The sequence below is a fragment of the Phasianus colchicus genome, chromosome 1, assembly GCF_987193195.1.
Source record: "Phasianus colchicus chromosome 1, bPhaCol1.hap1.1, whole genome shotgun sequence".
NCBI lineage: Eukaryota > Metazoa > Chordata > Aves > Galliformes > Phasianidae > Phasianus > Phasianus colchicus.
Window position 1 is genome coordinate 138,349,654 of NC_143436.1, and position 17,310 is coordinate 138,366,963.

The window sequence follows — 17,310 nt, forward strand, 5'->3', positions numbered from 1 at the left end:
CAGCCTTGTTTCCAGAGCTTGTACACCCCTTTCTTCACCCTCAGTTCTCTTAGCAGGTCCTTGCTGAGCCATGCCGGTTTTCTACCTCTCCTGCCCACTTTCTTAATCAGGGGAATGGAGACCTCTTGTGCTGCCAGGAGGGCATCCTTGAAGAGCAGCCAGCTCTCCTCAACGTCCTTATCTTTGAGGGCAGCGCGCCAGGGGATCTTGGCCAGCATTCCATTGAGTAGCTTGAAGTCTGCTCTTCTAAAGTTCAGCGTCCTGGTCCTGCTCTTTACCAGGCCCACATCGCTTGAGATCACAAACTCAACCAGGGCATGATCGCTGGAGCCTAGGCATCCTCCAACCTTGACGCCTTTGATGATCTCCTCAGCGTTGGTGAGCAGCAGGTCCAGCAACGCTTGACCTCTGGTCGGTCTGTCCAATACCTGAACCAGAAAGCTATCATCAATGGATTCCAAGAGCCTTCTGGAGCTCTTGCAGCTCGCCGTGTGGTTTTTCCAACAAATGTCCGGATGGTTGAAGTCCCCCATCAGGACAAGAGCCCGTGAGGCAGACGCCTCACGCATCTGGAGCAAGAAAGCCTCATCAGCAGCCTCCCCTTGGTCAGGTGGCCTGTAGTATACCCCTAATACCAGCTGACCTTTATTAGTCCCATCTCTAATCCTAACCCACAGGCTCTCAACCTGTTCTTGACTGTTTCTCATGGGGAGCTCCTCACAGTTTATCCAATCTCTGACATAGAGAGCAACTCCCCCACCCTTCCTACCTCTCCTATCTCTCCTAAAGAGTCTATAGCCGTCGATGGCAGTATCCCAATTGTGGGAGTCATCCCACCATGTTTCTGTGATAGCAACAATGTCATAACTTTCAGAATGCATCACAGTTTCCAGTTCCTCCTTCTTGTTACTCAGGCTTCGTGCATTAGTATAAAGGCACTTCAGCCGGGCTGTCCGTCTCACCACCTTCATAAGCGATCCAGGATCCGCTAGAACAGCAGCATCCCCAGCATCCCCCTGCCCTACTCCCTCCTTTTGCACTCTGCCATCATTGCCCACAGAGTTTGGTACAATCCCTCGAATGAACCATTCAACCCCAGTAGCCTTTATTTTGCCCCCTTCCCCCTTCATTCCTAGTTTAAAGACCTGTCAATGAGTCCCGCTAATTCTTCAGCTAATACCCTCTTACCCCTCAGGGACAGGCTGCTTGCATCAGCAGCCATCATGCCAGGTGCAGTGTAGATTGCCCCATGGTCAAAAAAGCCGAAATTCTTGTGTCTGCACCAGCTCTTAAGCCATCTATTTAAGAGTTGGGTTTTTCGGATCCACCCTGTACCTTTTCCCGACACCACGGGCGTAGAAGAAAAGATCACCTGCACCCCAGCTCCTTCTAGTATTCGCCCCATTCCCCTGAAGTCTTTCTTGATGGACCTCAGGCTTTCCTTGCCAACTTCCTCGCTGCCAGCCTGAATTATTAAAAGTGGGTAGTAGTCTGAAGGCTGAATCAACCTAGAAATTTTCTTTGAAATGTCCCTGACCCGTGCCCCAGGAAGGCAGCACACTTCTCTGCGGGTGGGGTCGGGCCGGCATATAGGGCCTTCTGTTCCTTGCAGAAGGGAGTCACCTACAACAATCACCCTTCTGTCCTTACGTGTAGAAGCAGTCTTGAGGCTTTGGGGTGACCGCTTCATCTGAGGCAACCTCGTGGGTGAATCTGTCTCCACACTCTCGCTAGTCTCCCCCTCAAGTTCCAGGGCCTCAAACCGGTTTCGCAGAGGCACCTGTGGAGCCGGGGATGGTCGGGATGGGGGATGCCCCTTCCGCCGAGCAGGCACCCGTTTCCACTCCTCCTCCCTTCTCAAATTGCTGCTGGGGGGAAGAGAGGACAGGGGGCTCGCTGCAGTGCTGCCAGCTGTCTGGTTCCCCTTTACCACCTGTTTGTGAGGTGACAGGGGCTGACATGCTCCATTAGGAGCCTCGGCTGTGTGCTGAGAACTTGAGGCTGAGAGGGACTGACACCACCAGTCAATCTCCCTCTCACACTCTTTTATAGTCCTCAGCCTCTCCACTTCCTCCTTCAGGTCAACTACGAGGCTGAGCAAGTAGTTCACCTGGTCGCAGCGAACACAATCACTGCCTCCCTCACCCAGCACTGCAAGGGCCAGGCTCTGGCACTCAGTACAACCAGAGACCTGCACACCAGCATCTCGGGTTGGGGGCTCAGTCTGAGTTTCCTCAGACATTTTGGCAGCAGCCTTCCTATAAGGCATGTGCAGGACCTCAGTCTGGGTCTCTGCAGTCTTCTTGGTTGTTGCCTCCCGTTTCTGAGAGATCGGGACCCTTGCCTGGGCCTCCTCAGTATTTCTGGCAGCAGTCTTTTGCCGGGGAGCACCCATGTCGAAGCAGAATACTTACCAGAGCTGAAACAGGAAGTCAAGAGGTGCGCGAGCCCTGCTTCCTCCTGACCGTCTCTGATGTCTGGAAACACTGATGTCCTGTACCCCATACCTCCACCCAAAATGCTATCCTTGAATAGCAAATGTTATGGTGACCTGGCACCCCAAAAAGAAGCTAGTCAGATAAAGGAAAACTCATTTTTAAAATACCCTCATAAACTCCTGGACCAAAGAGCATGGCACTGAGTGGATATATCATATCCTCTACGATCCACCAGCTTCTGGAAGAGTCAAATTATATTTTAAAATATGTGTTAAAAACTATGCTGAAAGCAGTAGTTGGCAGAACATTCAAGCACTGGGATCAATTGGGATATAGCCTGCTAATGTCACCTGCTTAGTCAACACACTGGGATCTGCCAATCGAGACGGCCCTGCCCAATCCAGCCTCTTATGTACCATAGGAGGGAATAGACTCCCTGTGGCACATAAGAAGAATTTACAAGGGAAAATGGTTTGGGTTATCCTGGCCTTGGGCAAAAGCAAGCCCACCCGTAGGACTGATTTTGTTCACAGCCCTGAGTTCATTTGGTGGGAAATGCAAAAACAGAAACGGGGACATTCAGTGTGTACCTGAAGGAGACCTGATGCTGGGGGTAGTTTTAGGCATCTGGACACATATGTACACATATCCGTATATGATGTTAGTTATAGTTTATTGATTGTGTAGATATATATATATGTGTGTTGTACAACTTGGGCATGGTGTCACAATATGGAATCAGCAGTGAATGCTCGTTCATAAGAATGGACATCTTGCAGTGAACTGATGGAACTGGGAAAGCTGCTAAGGGAGAATTAGAGTTCCCCAAACGCTTCAGTCCTTCCCACGTCGTTTCTGGGAGGAAGAGACAGAGTGACGTAGTGATGTAAGGACATTCCTTGTTGCTCTGCATTGCCGAGCCTGCAGCACGATTAGGAGACCCTTCCTTCTCCGTCTGTCTGATGTATTTCTCTCACGGACACGGTGTGTTCTCTTCCGTGGCACACAGCCCCCCAGCAGTGCTGATCTCTGCATTCTTGGTCCCCTAGGGTTTCTGTGGTTCACCCAGTTTCACTGGTCTTCCACAGGTGCATATACTTTTCCTCTCTTCTCCTGACTCTGCTGGCCTTTTGCTTCTATCATCAGCGTTTTCTGACTGCCTGGGGAAGTCAGTCTGAGAGGATTGCTGTGGGGGCTGATAGAATAAGGAAGGTGTTTTTGGGACCTTGGAATTGGGAAGACTGTTCAGGTTTGGGTTTGACTTCCCGGAATCATCATCAATTTCTATGGTAATTCTTGCAAAGGTCTGTTGTTTTTTTACTGGAGATGGGTCTTCCTTTCTTATGCAAAAGCAAACCTCACATAGCATTGTATCTCTGTAACAAAAAGAAAGGGGTTTTAGACAAGACTCAAAATTTGTATGGCTTAAGAGACAAAGGTCAAAGAAATTTCTCAACACAGATCCCAGCAGAGGGCTGTCCACAGCTCTCACTGCAAGTGCTTCCCGCCACAGAGCAGCCAGCTAGCAAAGACTACTGGAGAAGCAACTCACTCTTGTCTCTTCTTCAGCAGCTGTTTTGCCAGGTAACCCAAAGCTGCCAAAACAACCAGAGAGAACAGGACGGCAAGCACTGCAACTGCAGAGTGATCTTCTCCCCGTTTCTGATCCACTCCCTCTGCTGTTCTCACACCACCAGCACCTGCAGGACACGAGACAGTGCAACACACTCATGAGTTCTGCACTACTGATGGTATCACAGTGTCTTGGAGAAGTGCGAGTGACTATAGTATTCACTCCATTACTGTCCCTGATTCTCGCGTCTTACTAACAGAGGATGAGGGTGACCTCTTACAGTCTTCCTGAGCAAGAGCCCATGTGCTCTTGCTGAGGGAGAGGCTGAGAAATCACTACCTCCAGCCGTGTCTCAGGGAATGAATAGGTGTGCATTGCACATGCTGTACCTCCAAGGACCCAAAGCAGGATTCTGCAAGGTAAGCTGACAACCATCCTCTGTGGCCAGCTCTGCCACGGCAGACAGAACAGCTCCTGTTATGTGTTTGAATGCACCTCTTCAGCTTTGCATGGCAGTAAACACGCATTGCACAGAAGCTCTCCCCAGCAGTTGATAGCATCTCTCTCTCAAGAAGGTTATCAGACAAAGACAACGTACCTCTGGGATACTCTTCAGGCTCAAAACCAAGATCCATCTGAGAACGTGGAACAGGAATCTTGGGTTCAACAGCTATAAGTAAACACAGAGGAGGAACATTTCCATTACAGGTGGTGTAATCTTCACAATCAACAGCTGCAGATGGGTCAGGCTGGCCTTCTAGATGCACCTGGCATCTCTCTGAGGGAACCCAGACACACCACTTACCCATGTGATTCCTCCAAGGCTCCAAATCAGGAACCCACTGAGAAGCTGCAGAGCCAGCACCCGAGGCCACCTCTGCAAACAAAGGCAGAAGATAACAGCTCCTGACATATATTGCAATTAATCTGTTCAGCCGTGAATGGCAGCAAACACTCTCACTCGCAGACACTTGTCTCCCTCTTCCACTCGCAAGTATGTGGCAAATGGGTGCCAGGTGCCAAAAGGGGCACCATATTCGCACCAAACAAACCACGTTCAGCTTGGCTGGCGGAAAGGATCCCCAAGCAGCTCTAAACTCTGCCCCAAACGCTGCTGTCTTTGCCACCAGCACTTTAAGAGACACAAGGCTGGGGCTGCTGGCAAACACAGCTGTGCAGGGCAAAGAATCCCAGGGCACATCTCTCTGTGCTCTCCTGATGGCTACTCTGCCCTTCTCCACACCCCAGCATTAGAAAAGAACTGTGTAAGACACATTCCACAGGAAGACAAGGCTGAAAGTACATGCTGACACTGTGAAATGAACCAAGATGGACCACTTACCCCTGGGGTAGCCTTGAGGCTGATGAAAACGGTACAGCCCAGATACGCGGCGTACAGGCAGATCTGTAAAGAAACAGAAGAAAGATTTCCTTTTCGTATTATAGAATCATAGAATCATCAAATGGCTTGAGTTGAAAAGGACCACAATGATCATCTTGTTTCAACCCCCTTGCTATGGGCAGGGTCGCCAACCACCAGACCAGGCTGCCCAGAGCCACATCCAGCCTGGCCTTGCATGCCTCCAGGAATGGGGCATCCACAATCTCTCTGGGCTACCTGTTCCAGTGTGTCACCACCATCTAGGTGAAAAATTTCCTTGTAATATCTAACGTAAACCTCCCCTTTCTCCGTTTAAAACCATTCCCCCTCGTCTTATCACTATCCACCCTTGTAAAAAGAAACAAAATATTGTGCCAGGCTTCCTGGGGAGGGGACTGCAGAGCCTGGCAGGGGATCATAGAATCACAATATCATACAATCATAGAATTGCTCAGTTGGAAATGATGGTAAAGATCACCAAGTCCAACCACAACCTCACCATACTACCCTAACTCTAACAAACCACCGCTAAATCATGTCCCTGAGCACCACATCCAAATGGATTTTAAACACATCCAGGGATGGTGACTCCACCACCTCCCTAGGAAGCCTATCCCAGTGCTTAACCACCCTTTCTGTAAAGAAGTTTTTCCCGATACCCAACCGAATTCTCCCCTGGCACAACTTGAGGCCATTTCCCCTCGTCCTGTCACCTGTCACCAGTGAGAAGAGACCAACCCTGTTCTCACTGTAAGCACCTTGCAGGTACTTGAAGAGAGCAATAAGGTCTCCCCTCAGCCTCCTCTTCCCCAGACTAAACAGTCCAATTTCCTTTAGTCACTCCTCTTAAGGCACACTTAATAAGGATTACTTCCCTAGTCCTGCTCACTACACCATTCCTGATACAAGCCAGAATGCTGTTGGGTTTCTTGGCCACCTGGGCACACTGCTGCCTCATATTCAGCCGACTGTCCATCAGTACACCAAGGTACCTTTCTGTCAGGCAGCTTTCCAGCCACTCCTCCCCAAGCCGGTAGGGTCATCTGGGACTGTGATCAAAATGCAGGACCCGACACTTGGTCCTACTGAAACTCATAGTTTGCCTTGGCCTATCAATCTAATGATCCATGTCCCTCTGTAGTGCCTTTCTACCCTCAGGCAGATCAACACTCCCTCCCAGCTTGGTGTCACCTGACGTTGAATAGGAGTGGGCCTAGTACCAAGCCCTGGGGGATACCGTTCGTGACTGGCCACCAACTGGATTTAATTCCATTGACCACAACTCTTTGGGCCCGGCCATTCCAGCCAGTGTCTCACCCACTGAAGCGTACACCCATCCAAACCATGGGCAGCCAGCTTCTCCACAAGGATGTTGTGGGGGACAGTGTCAAAGACCTTACTGAAGTCCAGGTAGACCAAATCAACAGCCTTACCTTCATCCACTAAGTGGGTCACCTTGTCATAAAATGAATCAGCTTTGTCAGACAGGACCTACCATTCATAAACCCATGCTGACTGGGCCTGATCCTCTGGTTGACCTTTATTTGATCCATGATGGCTCCCAAGATTATCCATTCCATGACGTTCCCTGGCACCTATGTGAGACTAACCGCTCTGTAGCTACCAGGATCATCTTTCCAGCCCGTTTTGAAGATGGGCCTCACATTTGCCAGTCTCCAATCCACCGGGACATTCCCGGATAGCCAGGGCTGCCGAAGAATGATGGAGAGTGGCAACCACATCCGCCAACTCCCTCAGCAACCTAGGGTGCAATCCATCTGGCTCCATGGACTTGTGACCGTCTAGCTTTCAGAACAGGTCCCAAATCATCTCACCATGGATTATACCAGGCCTGTTCTGTTCCCCATCTCTACCTAACAGGTCAATAGGCTGTGTGCCCAGGGACATAGTGTTCTGAGAGCCACATGTCGGTCCAGATTCTGCCAGATCCAGAGCAGAGGCCTATGCAAGCCATGGCCAGGGATCAAATGCATCTCCAAGGAAAAACAAAGCCCTTGTAACATTCCAGAACACCTTCCCTGGCATAGGCTGGATACAGAGGCTATTCTGCTCTTCTCCACACTCCAGCATAAGCAAAGAAGAGTGAAAGACATGTTCCACAGGAAGACAAGGCTGAAAGTACATGCTGACACTGTGAAATGAACAAAGACGGACCACTCACCCCTGGGGTAGCCTTGAGGCTGATGAAAACGGTTCAGCCCAGATACGCGGCGTACAGGCAGATCTGTAAAGAAACAGAAGAAAGATTTCCTTTCCACATTATGCCATGATTCTCAGTAAAGGGACTGCAGGGCCTGGCAGGGGATCACGTAGTGTTGTGAGAGCCACATGTAGGTCTAGATTCTGCCAGGTCCCAAGCAGAGACCTGGGTGAGTCATGCACGGGAATCAGACACATCTCCAAGGAAAACCATGCCCCTGGGATTCTTACCACGTTCCATATCAGCTTCCATGGGATATGGGATAGCTCCGTACATGTCACCAACACGTTCATCTGGAATGGAGAACAAAGCAGAAAAGCTGTCAAGACCTGTTGCCATGTGCTTCTTCATAAGGGATCTACAGCGCCCGGAGCTGGAATCGGAGGAGCTCTCCCCTCTGGGACGTCCCTGTGTGCTCCAAGGTGGGACGTGTGCTGAAGCTGGAGAGCCATCACCTCACAGGGAACAGAGCTGATGTAAGAGCCTGGTTGTTTCCTCGGAGGACCCACCATCCAAGGCTGCTTTTCAGGAAGCCTCAGGGGTTTGCTTCCCCTGTACACCCCTCAGTACCCAACCTACCTGGACTCAGTGCTCCCCACGGGACATACTGTCGTTGCCCATGACACGGAGCAACCAGGAAGAGAAGAAGGAAGAGCAAAAAGCAACAGCTGGGAGAACCTGTCTCCCGTAGTCGCCCCATGCTATCTCTTGTCCACAAGCAGCAAGCACCCTCCTTGCAGGCCTGAGGCACAAGTGGTACCTCCTGGTATGACATAACACGGGGTTCCTGAATGTCTTCACGGGGCCCATTATGACCTCACAAAGCACCTCTGATGATGCAAGAAAAATGTGCCTAACCTTCCTGAGTTATACAGAACTTCTTGAGCACCTTATTAAGGAGTAAGTCACAAAAAAAGTCAGTTGTTTTAGTTATTCCTGACAAGTTGGTTTGGATGTGCAGTACTGTCTTCATACTGAGTTGTTAACATTGAAGGAATCTTAAGCTTCACCACCGACTGAATTGTGTCAGCAAAACAACAGAAATCCCATTGATCCCATGCCTTGGTAGATACAGCTATGTTTCCTACACAGCATAACAAACCTCACTAACACTGACTCACTGTGTCTGGTTAGACTGAAGCCTTTTAGCTATCTGCAGAATTCCGAGTGAAGCTTGGCATAAAGCTTCTACTTTCTTTTGATGTGCTGTGCTGTGCTTTAGACTGTTCTGGGCATAGAGCAAAAACAAGGATTTGCAGCTCAAAATCCAAGGCTGAAATTCCTGAAACAGCCTTTAGAGGACAGCGAAGAATTGCAAATGAAACATTTTCAGGTCTGGTCTCAGTCTTGGATCTTTGGGTGGTTTTGTTGTTGTTGTTGTTGATGGGTTTTTTGTTTGCTTGTTGTTGTTTCTTTTAATACGGGTTATGAGTTATGATTAAAATGCAGCCTAGGTGTTGCTTCTGTATTTAAAATGCAGCCTAGGTGTGACTACTATATTAATATGTGCTGGTTTATGTGTTATGGCTTTCTAAGTCAAGGCTGCATTTTTATTTATATTGTAGTGTTTTGTACTGTGGCGAATTCCAGTCTCCACCATAAAATCCATGTCTCCGTTGTCTTTCAATTTGCTAAACTGCAATTCATACTGAGCAAACTGCTGAGCCATCAGAAGGATTTGAGTGTCTCGTGCCCAGATCTAATGGAAAAGAGAACAGAGTGTCCTGACAAGAAAATACTGGTGCTGCTGTCAGTCCGTAATGATCCTGGGCTTTGACATGGGGACTTTAAGTCCATGAGAAATTTACTTTATGGGTCCAAATATTGCACTTCTCACTCCATTGGAAAATTTGGGCAAAGTGTGTTAAGAGTTGTGTCTAAGTTGTAGCCTGGTTTTGATCCAAATTAGTTGAGTCTGGAATGGGGTTGTCAGCACCAGCTGCAGATACTTTGCTGCTTAGGGATGCTATTTGCTGCCACTGGCATAATCTACATCTAATAATGTAGTACTGAAATACCATGTGGTTCGGTGCTGGTTTGGCCTGCATCATGTGTATGACACCAAAATAAATGTTGAGGTTGCCTGCTTGCTTGTGTTAGACTTTGAGCAGTCTCCCAGATACGATGGGACAGCCCTGGGAGGGCCAGAGCAGTGGCCCAGGGCCAGTTTCCCTGCAGCCTAGGAGCCTTCAGACACACAGTCCCATCTGGGCAAGGGCGTGGTCTGTTTTTGGCTGCCCTGTTCACACTGGAGATCCTGAAGTTTGTAGGCAGGAGTTCGACGATAATTTTATGTGAGGTAAAGGCACGGCCACCTCCTCCAGCTGCTCTGGCCTGGAACCACTTCCACCTGACTTGCTTATGCTCAGCCTGATGCCCAGAGACCTGGGCTCTCTGCCCAGGCTGGGAGACATGGCTGGTGCTTTCCCTTTTGCAGGCTCAGCTTGTAGCAGTGCTGAGTAGGTATCTCAGAGACATCCACACCCAGAGAAAGGACGCTGACATGATGCTGACAGGCTGCCTCGGCCAAGGGCTGCCTTCAGAGGGACTCACATAAACACTGACGATCTTTCATGCAAGTCAAGCCCACATCTGAATGCTCTTCCCAATGCCATGTTCTCAGCACTCTCTGCCCTGTTTTTTCCATCCTCACAACGGTCCTCTCTGTCTGACTTTCATAAGCAGAAAAAAATTGGTGAGCTCTTCTGCTCAGGTGCAAGCAAAGACACACCATGTGTGGGAAAAGAGATAAATATGTGCGCCTGTGGAAGTACAGAGAAGTGGGCTGCACAAGATACCCACTAGCAGACCAGAACCAACCCCACAGCAGCATGACAAATGGCAGGAGACACTGTCCTCTTTCATCACCACCAAATGTGCAGAGGAGGTCCACAGACAGTGTTTCCCAGATCCATTGCCTAAATGAACATGTCTAAGCCAAAGAGAAGGTTGCCCAGGAGCTGACAGAAGTTACTGATCTAGCTTTGGCCTGCTTGGTGTATGTTCCCACTCAGTCCTTGATTTTCCACGCAGGAACTTCCTGGCCATCCCTGAATTTAGTCTACAGACACATAAGTTTTGTGCATCAGTTCCAGCTGATGAACTTGAGAAGCTTCAGAAGACCTCAGGGTCTTCTGGAGGTGAGGTCCAGGTGCACTGAGGAATGCCCAGCAACCCTCTGAGAAACTTGAGGATGCCTGCTGCTTTTAGGCAGGGATTAAGTTAAAGGAGTTCAGAAGGCTGTATCCAAGGAAATTCCAAGACTGCCACTGTGCTCTAGAGGCTCCTAAGAAGTGAGACAAGCCAGCTATTGACTTAGGGTGATGGGAGCCTCTGTTGCAGGTGCCCTTTGCTGTGGGAGAGTCAGGTAGCCCTTTAGCCATTGTTTGGGAGAGACCTTGATAAGCTGTGTCCATAGCCCAGCTCCAGCCTGGTTTATCAGCTAGGGAGGTTTGTCACCCTCTGGAAGCCTACCAAGGTCTACAGCAAGGAAGCACTGTAGGGCCACGAGCTCAACATAGATGCAAGACTACCGTGGTCAGAGAGCCTACCAGGGAAGGAGCCTTACTAGACCTGCTGTTCATAAACTGCAAAGGCCTGGTGGGAGATGTGTTGGTTGGCAGCTGTATTGAACAGAAGTAATCACAAGACGGTAGAGTTCTTGATTCGTGGTGAAGTCGGGGTGGGGGGGGGAGAGGGCGGGAGGGGAAGGGGAGTGGGCAGCAAAACTGCTTCATTGGTCATTCAGAGGTGGACATGTAAGTTGAGGATCCTGCTAGTGAAGGTCTATGAGACTGAAGAGACATATTTCTTTCTGGCTCAGACTCTGTGACAGTACTATACAGAATTGTAACACTGTGAATTCTGCGTCTGTTTCTGGACAGTCTCAGCCTGGCAACAGCTCCTAGCCCAATTGGAGGGCACCATCATATGGCATGAAAAGCATTGCCAACTCCACAGCTGGCAGTGCTCGCCCTGACACATCCTCGACCATCCCAAAAGGAGGAGAAGGAGGACATCATCACAGGGTCCACAGTGGTGACTCCTTTTTTTCCCCTCTCTCTCCTTTTCTTTTTCCCCTCTTGCTCTCCTGTCTTTTAATAAATTAAAGCACAGGCAGTAAATGAACCCAGTACGCAACTGGGTAGCATAGAAGAGGAAGAGCCTTTCCCCCCGTCTTTCCCAGCACCAAACTAGCACAGGCTCAGGAGAGACTCAGTAGAATTGAGCCCCCAAGACAGATGAGATCTCTAAATAAAGAGAAATAGAACTATGATGAGGAGAAGGGGGAAATCCGCCAACAGTTACAATCAGAGAGATCCTGTACTCAGCCCAGGAGCTGGCTAAACTGCAGGAGAAGTACAGCAGGAATGCTAAGGAGACAGACAGAACTTGTGTGGAGAGTTGCCCTAATGGGAGGGGACTGCATACTTTTAATTGAAGAGGAGACAGAAGGTTTTTGGGGCCTGGTGTTTTCCTAACTACTGGGAACTACCAAACCCCGTGGTCCCTGGCTCAGAAGGCAGCTCACTAGGCAGGAGGTCTCGACCCTATGGAAAGAGGTGACTGGGTTACAATTCTGCAGGGGCTTCACCAACTGACTTGGAGTATTCAGAAAGCAGCCCGCTTACAATTAATGCATGAAAGAGCCTTCATGTCAAGCCAGAAATTTCCAGAGACAATACTGGTTGACCCAGAGCGAGGTTGGATATCAGTTGAAACTTCTTTACAGAAAGGGCTGTTAAGCACTGGAATAGGCTCCCCAGGAGGTGGTTGAGTAACTATCCCTGGGTGTGTTTAAAAACTGCTTGGATGTGGTGCCCAGGGACATGACTTAGCAGAGGGTTGTTAGAGTTAGGGTAGTATGGTTAGGTTGAGGTTGGACTTGATGACTTTCCAACCTGAACAACTCTATGATTCTATGACTCTATGAATGGCCAAACCGATAAGGATTTACAAATGCTTGTTCACAACTGGGTGGGCAAAGCGGGCAACACTCATCCTTTGTCTGCCTCCTCGGAGCAGATCCTACAAATCACAACTTTGTCGGTGCTAGCTCCCACTGTAGCCACACTGAAAGAGTTAGTTAGGTTAGACCTAGGTACTGGAGTGCAAAACCCTTCTGCGAGCACAAGACTCAATGGACTCAAGTGTACCTCAGCAAGTTTGCAGATGACACCAACCTGAGAGGAGCAGTTGATGCATTAGAATGAAAGGGAAGACATCCAGAAGGACTTGGACAGGCTGCAGAAGTGGGCCCATGAGAACATAATGAGGTTCAACAAGGCCAAGTGCATGGCCTTGTGCATGGGTCAGGGCAATCCCAGGTGTTTATACAGACTGGGGGAAGATCTCCTTGAGAGCAGCCTTGCAGAGAAAGACTTGGGGGTCCTGGTAGACAAGAAGCTGGACATGAGCCAGCAGTGTGTGCTTGCAGCCTGGAAGGCCAACTGTGTGCTGGGCTGCATTAAAAAAGGGGTGGCCAGCAGGGAGAGGGATGTGATTGTTCCCCTCTACTCGGCTCTTGTGAGGCCCCATCTGGAGTACTGCATCCAGGCCTAGAGCCCCCACTTTGCTGCACTTTCACAGCAGCACACATTTCTCTGTTCCTGCACCTATTGCCTTTTTGCTTGCACCTGAGCAGAAGAGCTCACCAATTTTTTTCTGCCTGTGAAAGTCAGACTGAGAGGACTGCTGCGAGGACTGAGAGAATGCAATAGTGAGTGTGGAGAATACGGCATAAGGAAGAGCCTTCAGATCTGTATGGAGATGCTACCTGAGCACCTACATAAATCTTGTTTGCTGGGCAGAACAAAGTGTGCTAGAGTTCACAGGACACAAAGACAGTTCTAGTTGGGCAAAACAACAAACTCTGAGTCCAGATGACGAAGTTTGTGCCAACAAAGCAAACATAGGGGTGGACCTAGCTGGGGAATGGCTGATAGGCAAATTGGGAAGAATGTGAACCCCAAGTACCTCAGCCAACAGGGAAAGGGGGAATGGCTCACCAGCATCAGGACACAGAGATAAAAGAGGGGCTGTCTCCCCCAGTACTTTGAGAAACCCCACAGGGATATACCTCAGTCCCTCTATTGGAATAAAGAAAGCTGAAGACTCTCCTCTCACTCTTTTTGAAATAAAGGTGATCAAGCAGGCTTCTTGGAGCAGAAATTTTCCTAGCAACAGCAAAGCAAAGCAGTTAGTCACTCCTTGATCCAGCACTGTCTTGGTGTCAGGGAGTTCAGTAGTGGTGCACCAGCCAGTCTTCAGCCAAGAAACAGTCCTGGGCCTTTCTGTTTGAAAGCAAACAGCTCCAAAGAAATGCTTTCAAATGTGAAACTGTCCAGAAGGTGTGTCAACTGTCTCATGCTCTAGATCTGCACCAGCAACAGATTAGAAAGCTATTTCTAGCTCAGTGATCTCATGACACCAGAGGCCATCAAGGAAGGTGTGCAACACATGGATGGGCTCAGGATCAATGGGTGGCCTGACCATGGACACTATTGCCCAGGTTATCCGTGAATGTGAAACCCATGCTACAATAAAGTAAACAAAGCCCATGAAGCCTCTTTGGTACGGGGGACAATGGATGAGATATAAATACGGGGAGGCCTGGAGGTGGATTCTATTCACACTGCCACAAATCTGCCATGGAAAGCGCTGTATGCTTACAGTGGTGGAAGCAGAATCACAGAATCACAGAATGACCTGGGTTGGAGGGGACCTCAAGGATCATGTAGTTCCAACCCCCCTGCCTAGCAGGGCCACCGAACATACACCTTTACTAGATCAGGTTGCCCAGAGCCTCGTCCAACCTGGTCTTGAACACCTCCAAGGACGGGGCATCCACAACATCCCTGGGCAGCCTGTTCCAGGACCTAACCACCCTCCTAGTAAAAAACTTCCCCCTAACATCCAACCTAAATCTTCCCTCTTTTAACTTAAAACCATTTCCCCGTGTCCTGCTATTATCAGCCCTTATGAAGAGTTTACTCCCCTCCTGGGAGTAAGTTCCCTTCAGATATTGAAAGGCTGCAATGAGGTCGCCCCGCAACCTTCTCTTCTCCAGGCTGAACAAACCCAACTCCCTCAGCCTGTCCTCATAGGGGAGGTGCTCCAGCCCCCTGATCATCTTCGTGGCCCTCCTCTGGACCCTTTCCAAAATCTCCATGTCTTTTTTGTACTGAGGGCTCCACACCTGAACACAGTACTCCAGATGGGGCCTCACAAGAGCAGAGTAGAGAGGGACAATCACCTCCCTATCCCTGCTGACCACCCCTCTCCTGATGGAGCCCAGGATCCCATTTGCTTTCCGGGCTGCCAGAGCGCACTGCTGGCTCATGTTAAGTTTCTCATCTATCAGGACCCCTAGGTCTTTCTCTGCCGAGCTGCTCTCAAGGACAACTCCCCCCAGCCTGTACAGGTGCCTGGGGTTCTTCCGGCCCAAGTGCAAAACCTTGCACTTTGCCTTATTGAACCTCATTAGGTTCACCCGAGCCCAGCTTTCCAGCCTGTCAAGGTCCCTCTGAATGGCCTCCATTCCCTCCACCGTATCGACTGCACCACTCAGCTTGGTGTCATCAGCAAACTTGCTGAGGGTGCACTCCATTCCCTCATCGATGTCATTAATAAAGATGTTAAAGAGCACCGGTCCCAAGACAGACCCTTGAGGGACACCGCTCGTTACCGGCCTCCACCTGGACATAGAGCCATTGACCACCACCCTCTGTCTGCGGCCTTTCAACCAATTGCTTATCCATCTAGTTGTCCACCCGTCAAATCCACCTCCCTCCAGTTTGGAGATGAGGATGTGATGGGGGACCATGTCAAAGGCCTTGCTCAGGTCCAGGTAAATGACATCAGTTGCCTTCCCTTCGTCCACCAATGCCGTCACTCCATCATAGAAGGCCACAAGATTAGTTAAGCATGACCTTCCCCTGGTGAAGCCATGCTGGCTATCTAGGATCACGTGCTCGTTCTTTATGTGATCAAGCATATTGTCCAGGAGGATCTGTTCCATAATCTTCCCAGGCACGGAGGTGAGACTCACCGGCCTGTAGTTACCCGGGTCCTCCCTGCTCCCCTTCTTGTAAATGGGAGTGACGTGACCCTTCCTCCAATCGTCCGGGACCTCACCTGACAGCCACGACTTCTCAAATATGATGGAGAGCGGCTCAGCAACCACCTCAGCCAGCTCCTTCAGGACCCTGGGATGCACGCCATCTGGCCCCATAGACTTATACTCATTCAGTCTAAGGAGGCACTCTCGGACTTGCTCAACCCTTACAGTGGGGAGGGATTTACCTCCTTGGTCCCCACATAGAGGTATGGGGGTGCAAGACTTAGGGACGTGAAAAAGACTAGAATCCTGGCCACCAGTGAAGACCGAGGTGAAGAACTCATTCAGCACCTCAGCTTTCTCTTCATCTGTTGAAGCCATTTCTCCTTTTAAATTTACCAAAGTAGGTACGCCCGTTTTGGCCTGTCTCTTCTGGCCAATGTACCTGTAGAAGGTTTTCTTATTGTTTTTCACGTCCCTGGCCAAGTTCAGTTCTGCCTGCGCCTTGGCTTTCCTGATCCCACGTCTGCAAGTCCGGACGGCATCCCTGTATTCTTCCCAGGTGACACAGCCTTGTTTCCAGAGCTTGTACACCCCTTTCTTCACCCTCAGTTCTCTTAGCAGGTCCTTGCTGAGCCATGCCGGTTTTCTACCTCTCCTGCCCACTTTCTTAATCAGGGGAATGGAGACCTCTTGTGCTGCCAGGAGGGCATCCTTGAAGAGCAGCCAGCTCTCCTCAACGTCCTTATCTTTGAGGGCAGCGCGCCAGGGGATCTTGGCCAGCATTCCATTGAGTAGCTTGAAGTCTGCTCTTCTAAAGTTCAGCGTCCTGGTCCTGCTCTTTACCAGGCCCACATCGCTTGAGATCACAAACTCAACCAGGGCATGATCGCTGGAGCCTAGGCATCCTCCAACCTTGACGCCTTTGATGATCTCCTCAGCGTTGGTGAGCAGCAGGTCCAGCAACGCTTGACCTCTGGTCGGTCTGTCCAATACCTGAACCAGAAAGCTATCATCAATGGATTCCAAGAGCCTTCTGGAGCTCTTGCAGCTCGCCGTGTGGTTTTTCCAACAAATGTCCGGATGGTTGAAGTCCCCCATCAGGACAAGAGCCCGTGAGGCAGACGCCTCACGCATCTGGAGCAAGAAAGCCTCATCAGCAGCCTCCCCTTGGTCAGGTGGCCTGTAGTATACCCCTAATACCAGCTGACCTTTATTAGTCCCATCTCTAATCCTAACCCACAGGCTCTCAACCTGTTCTTGACTGTTTCTCATGGGGAGCTCCTCACAGTTTATCCAATCTCTGACATAGAGAGCAACTCCCCCACCCTTCCTACCTCTCCTATCTCTCCTAAAGAGTCTATAGCCGTCGATGGCAGTATCCCAATTGTGGGAGTCATCCCACCATGTTTCTGTGATAGCAACAATGTCATAACTTTCAGAATGCATCACAGTTTCCAGTTCCTCCTTCTTGTTACTCAGGCTTCGTGCATTAGTATAAAGGCACTTCAGCCGGGCTGTCCGTCTCACCACCTTCATAAGCGATCCAGGATCCGCTAGAACAGCAGCATCCCCAGCATCCCCCTGCCCTACTCCCTCCTTTTGCACTCTGCCATCATTGCCCACAGAGTTTGGTAC

The 17,310-nt window shown here is 49.9% G+C and overlaps 1 protein-coding gene across 1 annotated transcript; it reads right to left on the reverse strand.

Annotated features, from left to right (window-relative positions):
* Window positions 1-3,092: 3,092 nt before the first annotated feature.
* Window positions 3,093-6,972, reverse strand: LOC149920063 (uncharacterized). Its single transcript, XM_090142528.1, has 6 exons — window positions 6,888-6,972; window positions 5,354-5,416; window positions 4,817-4,888; window positions 4,610-4,681; window positions 3,991-4,138; window positions 3,093-3,814 (listed from the first exon to the last, which is right to left on the reverse strand). Exons 1-6 carry the CDS (start codon window positions 6,970-6,972, stop codon window positions 3,484-3,486), a joined length of 771 nt encoding a protein of 256 aa, XP_089998654.1. The 3' UTR covers window positions 3,093-3,483.
* Between the last annotated feature and the right edge of the window lie 10,338 nt (window positions 6,973-17,310).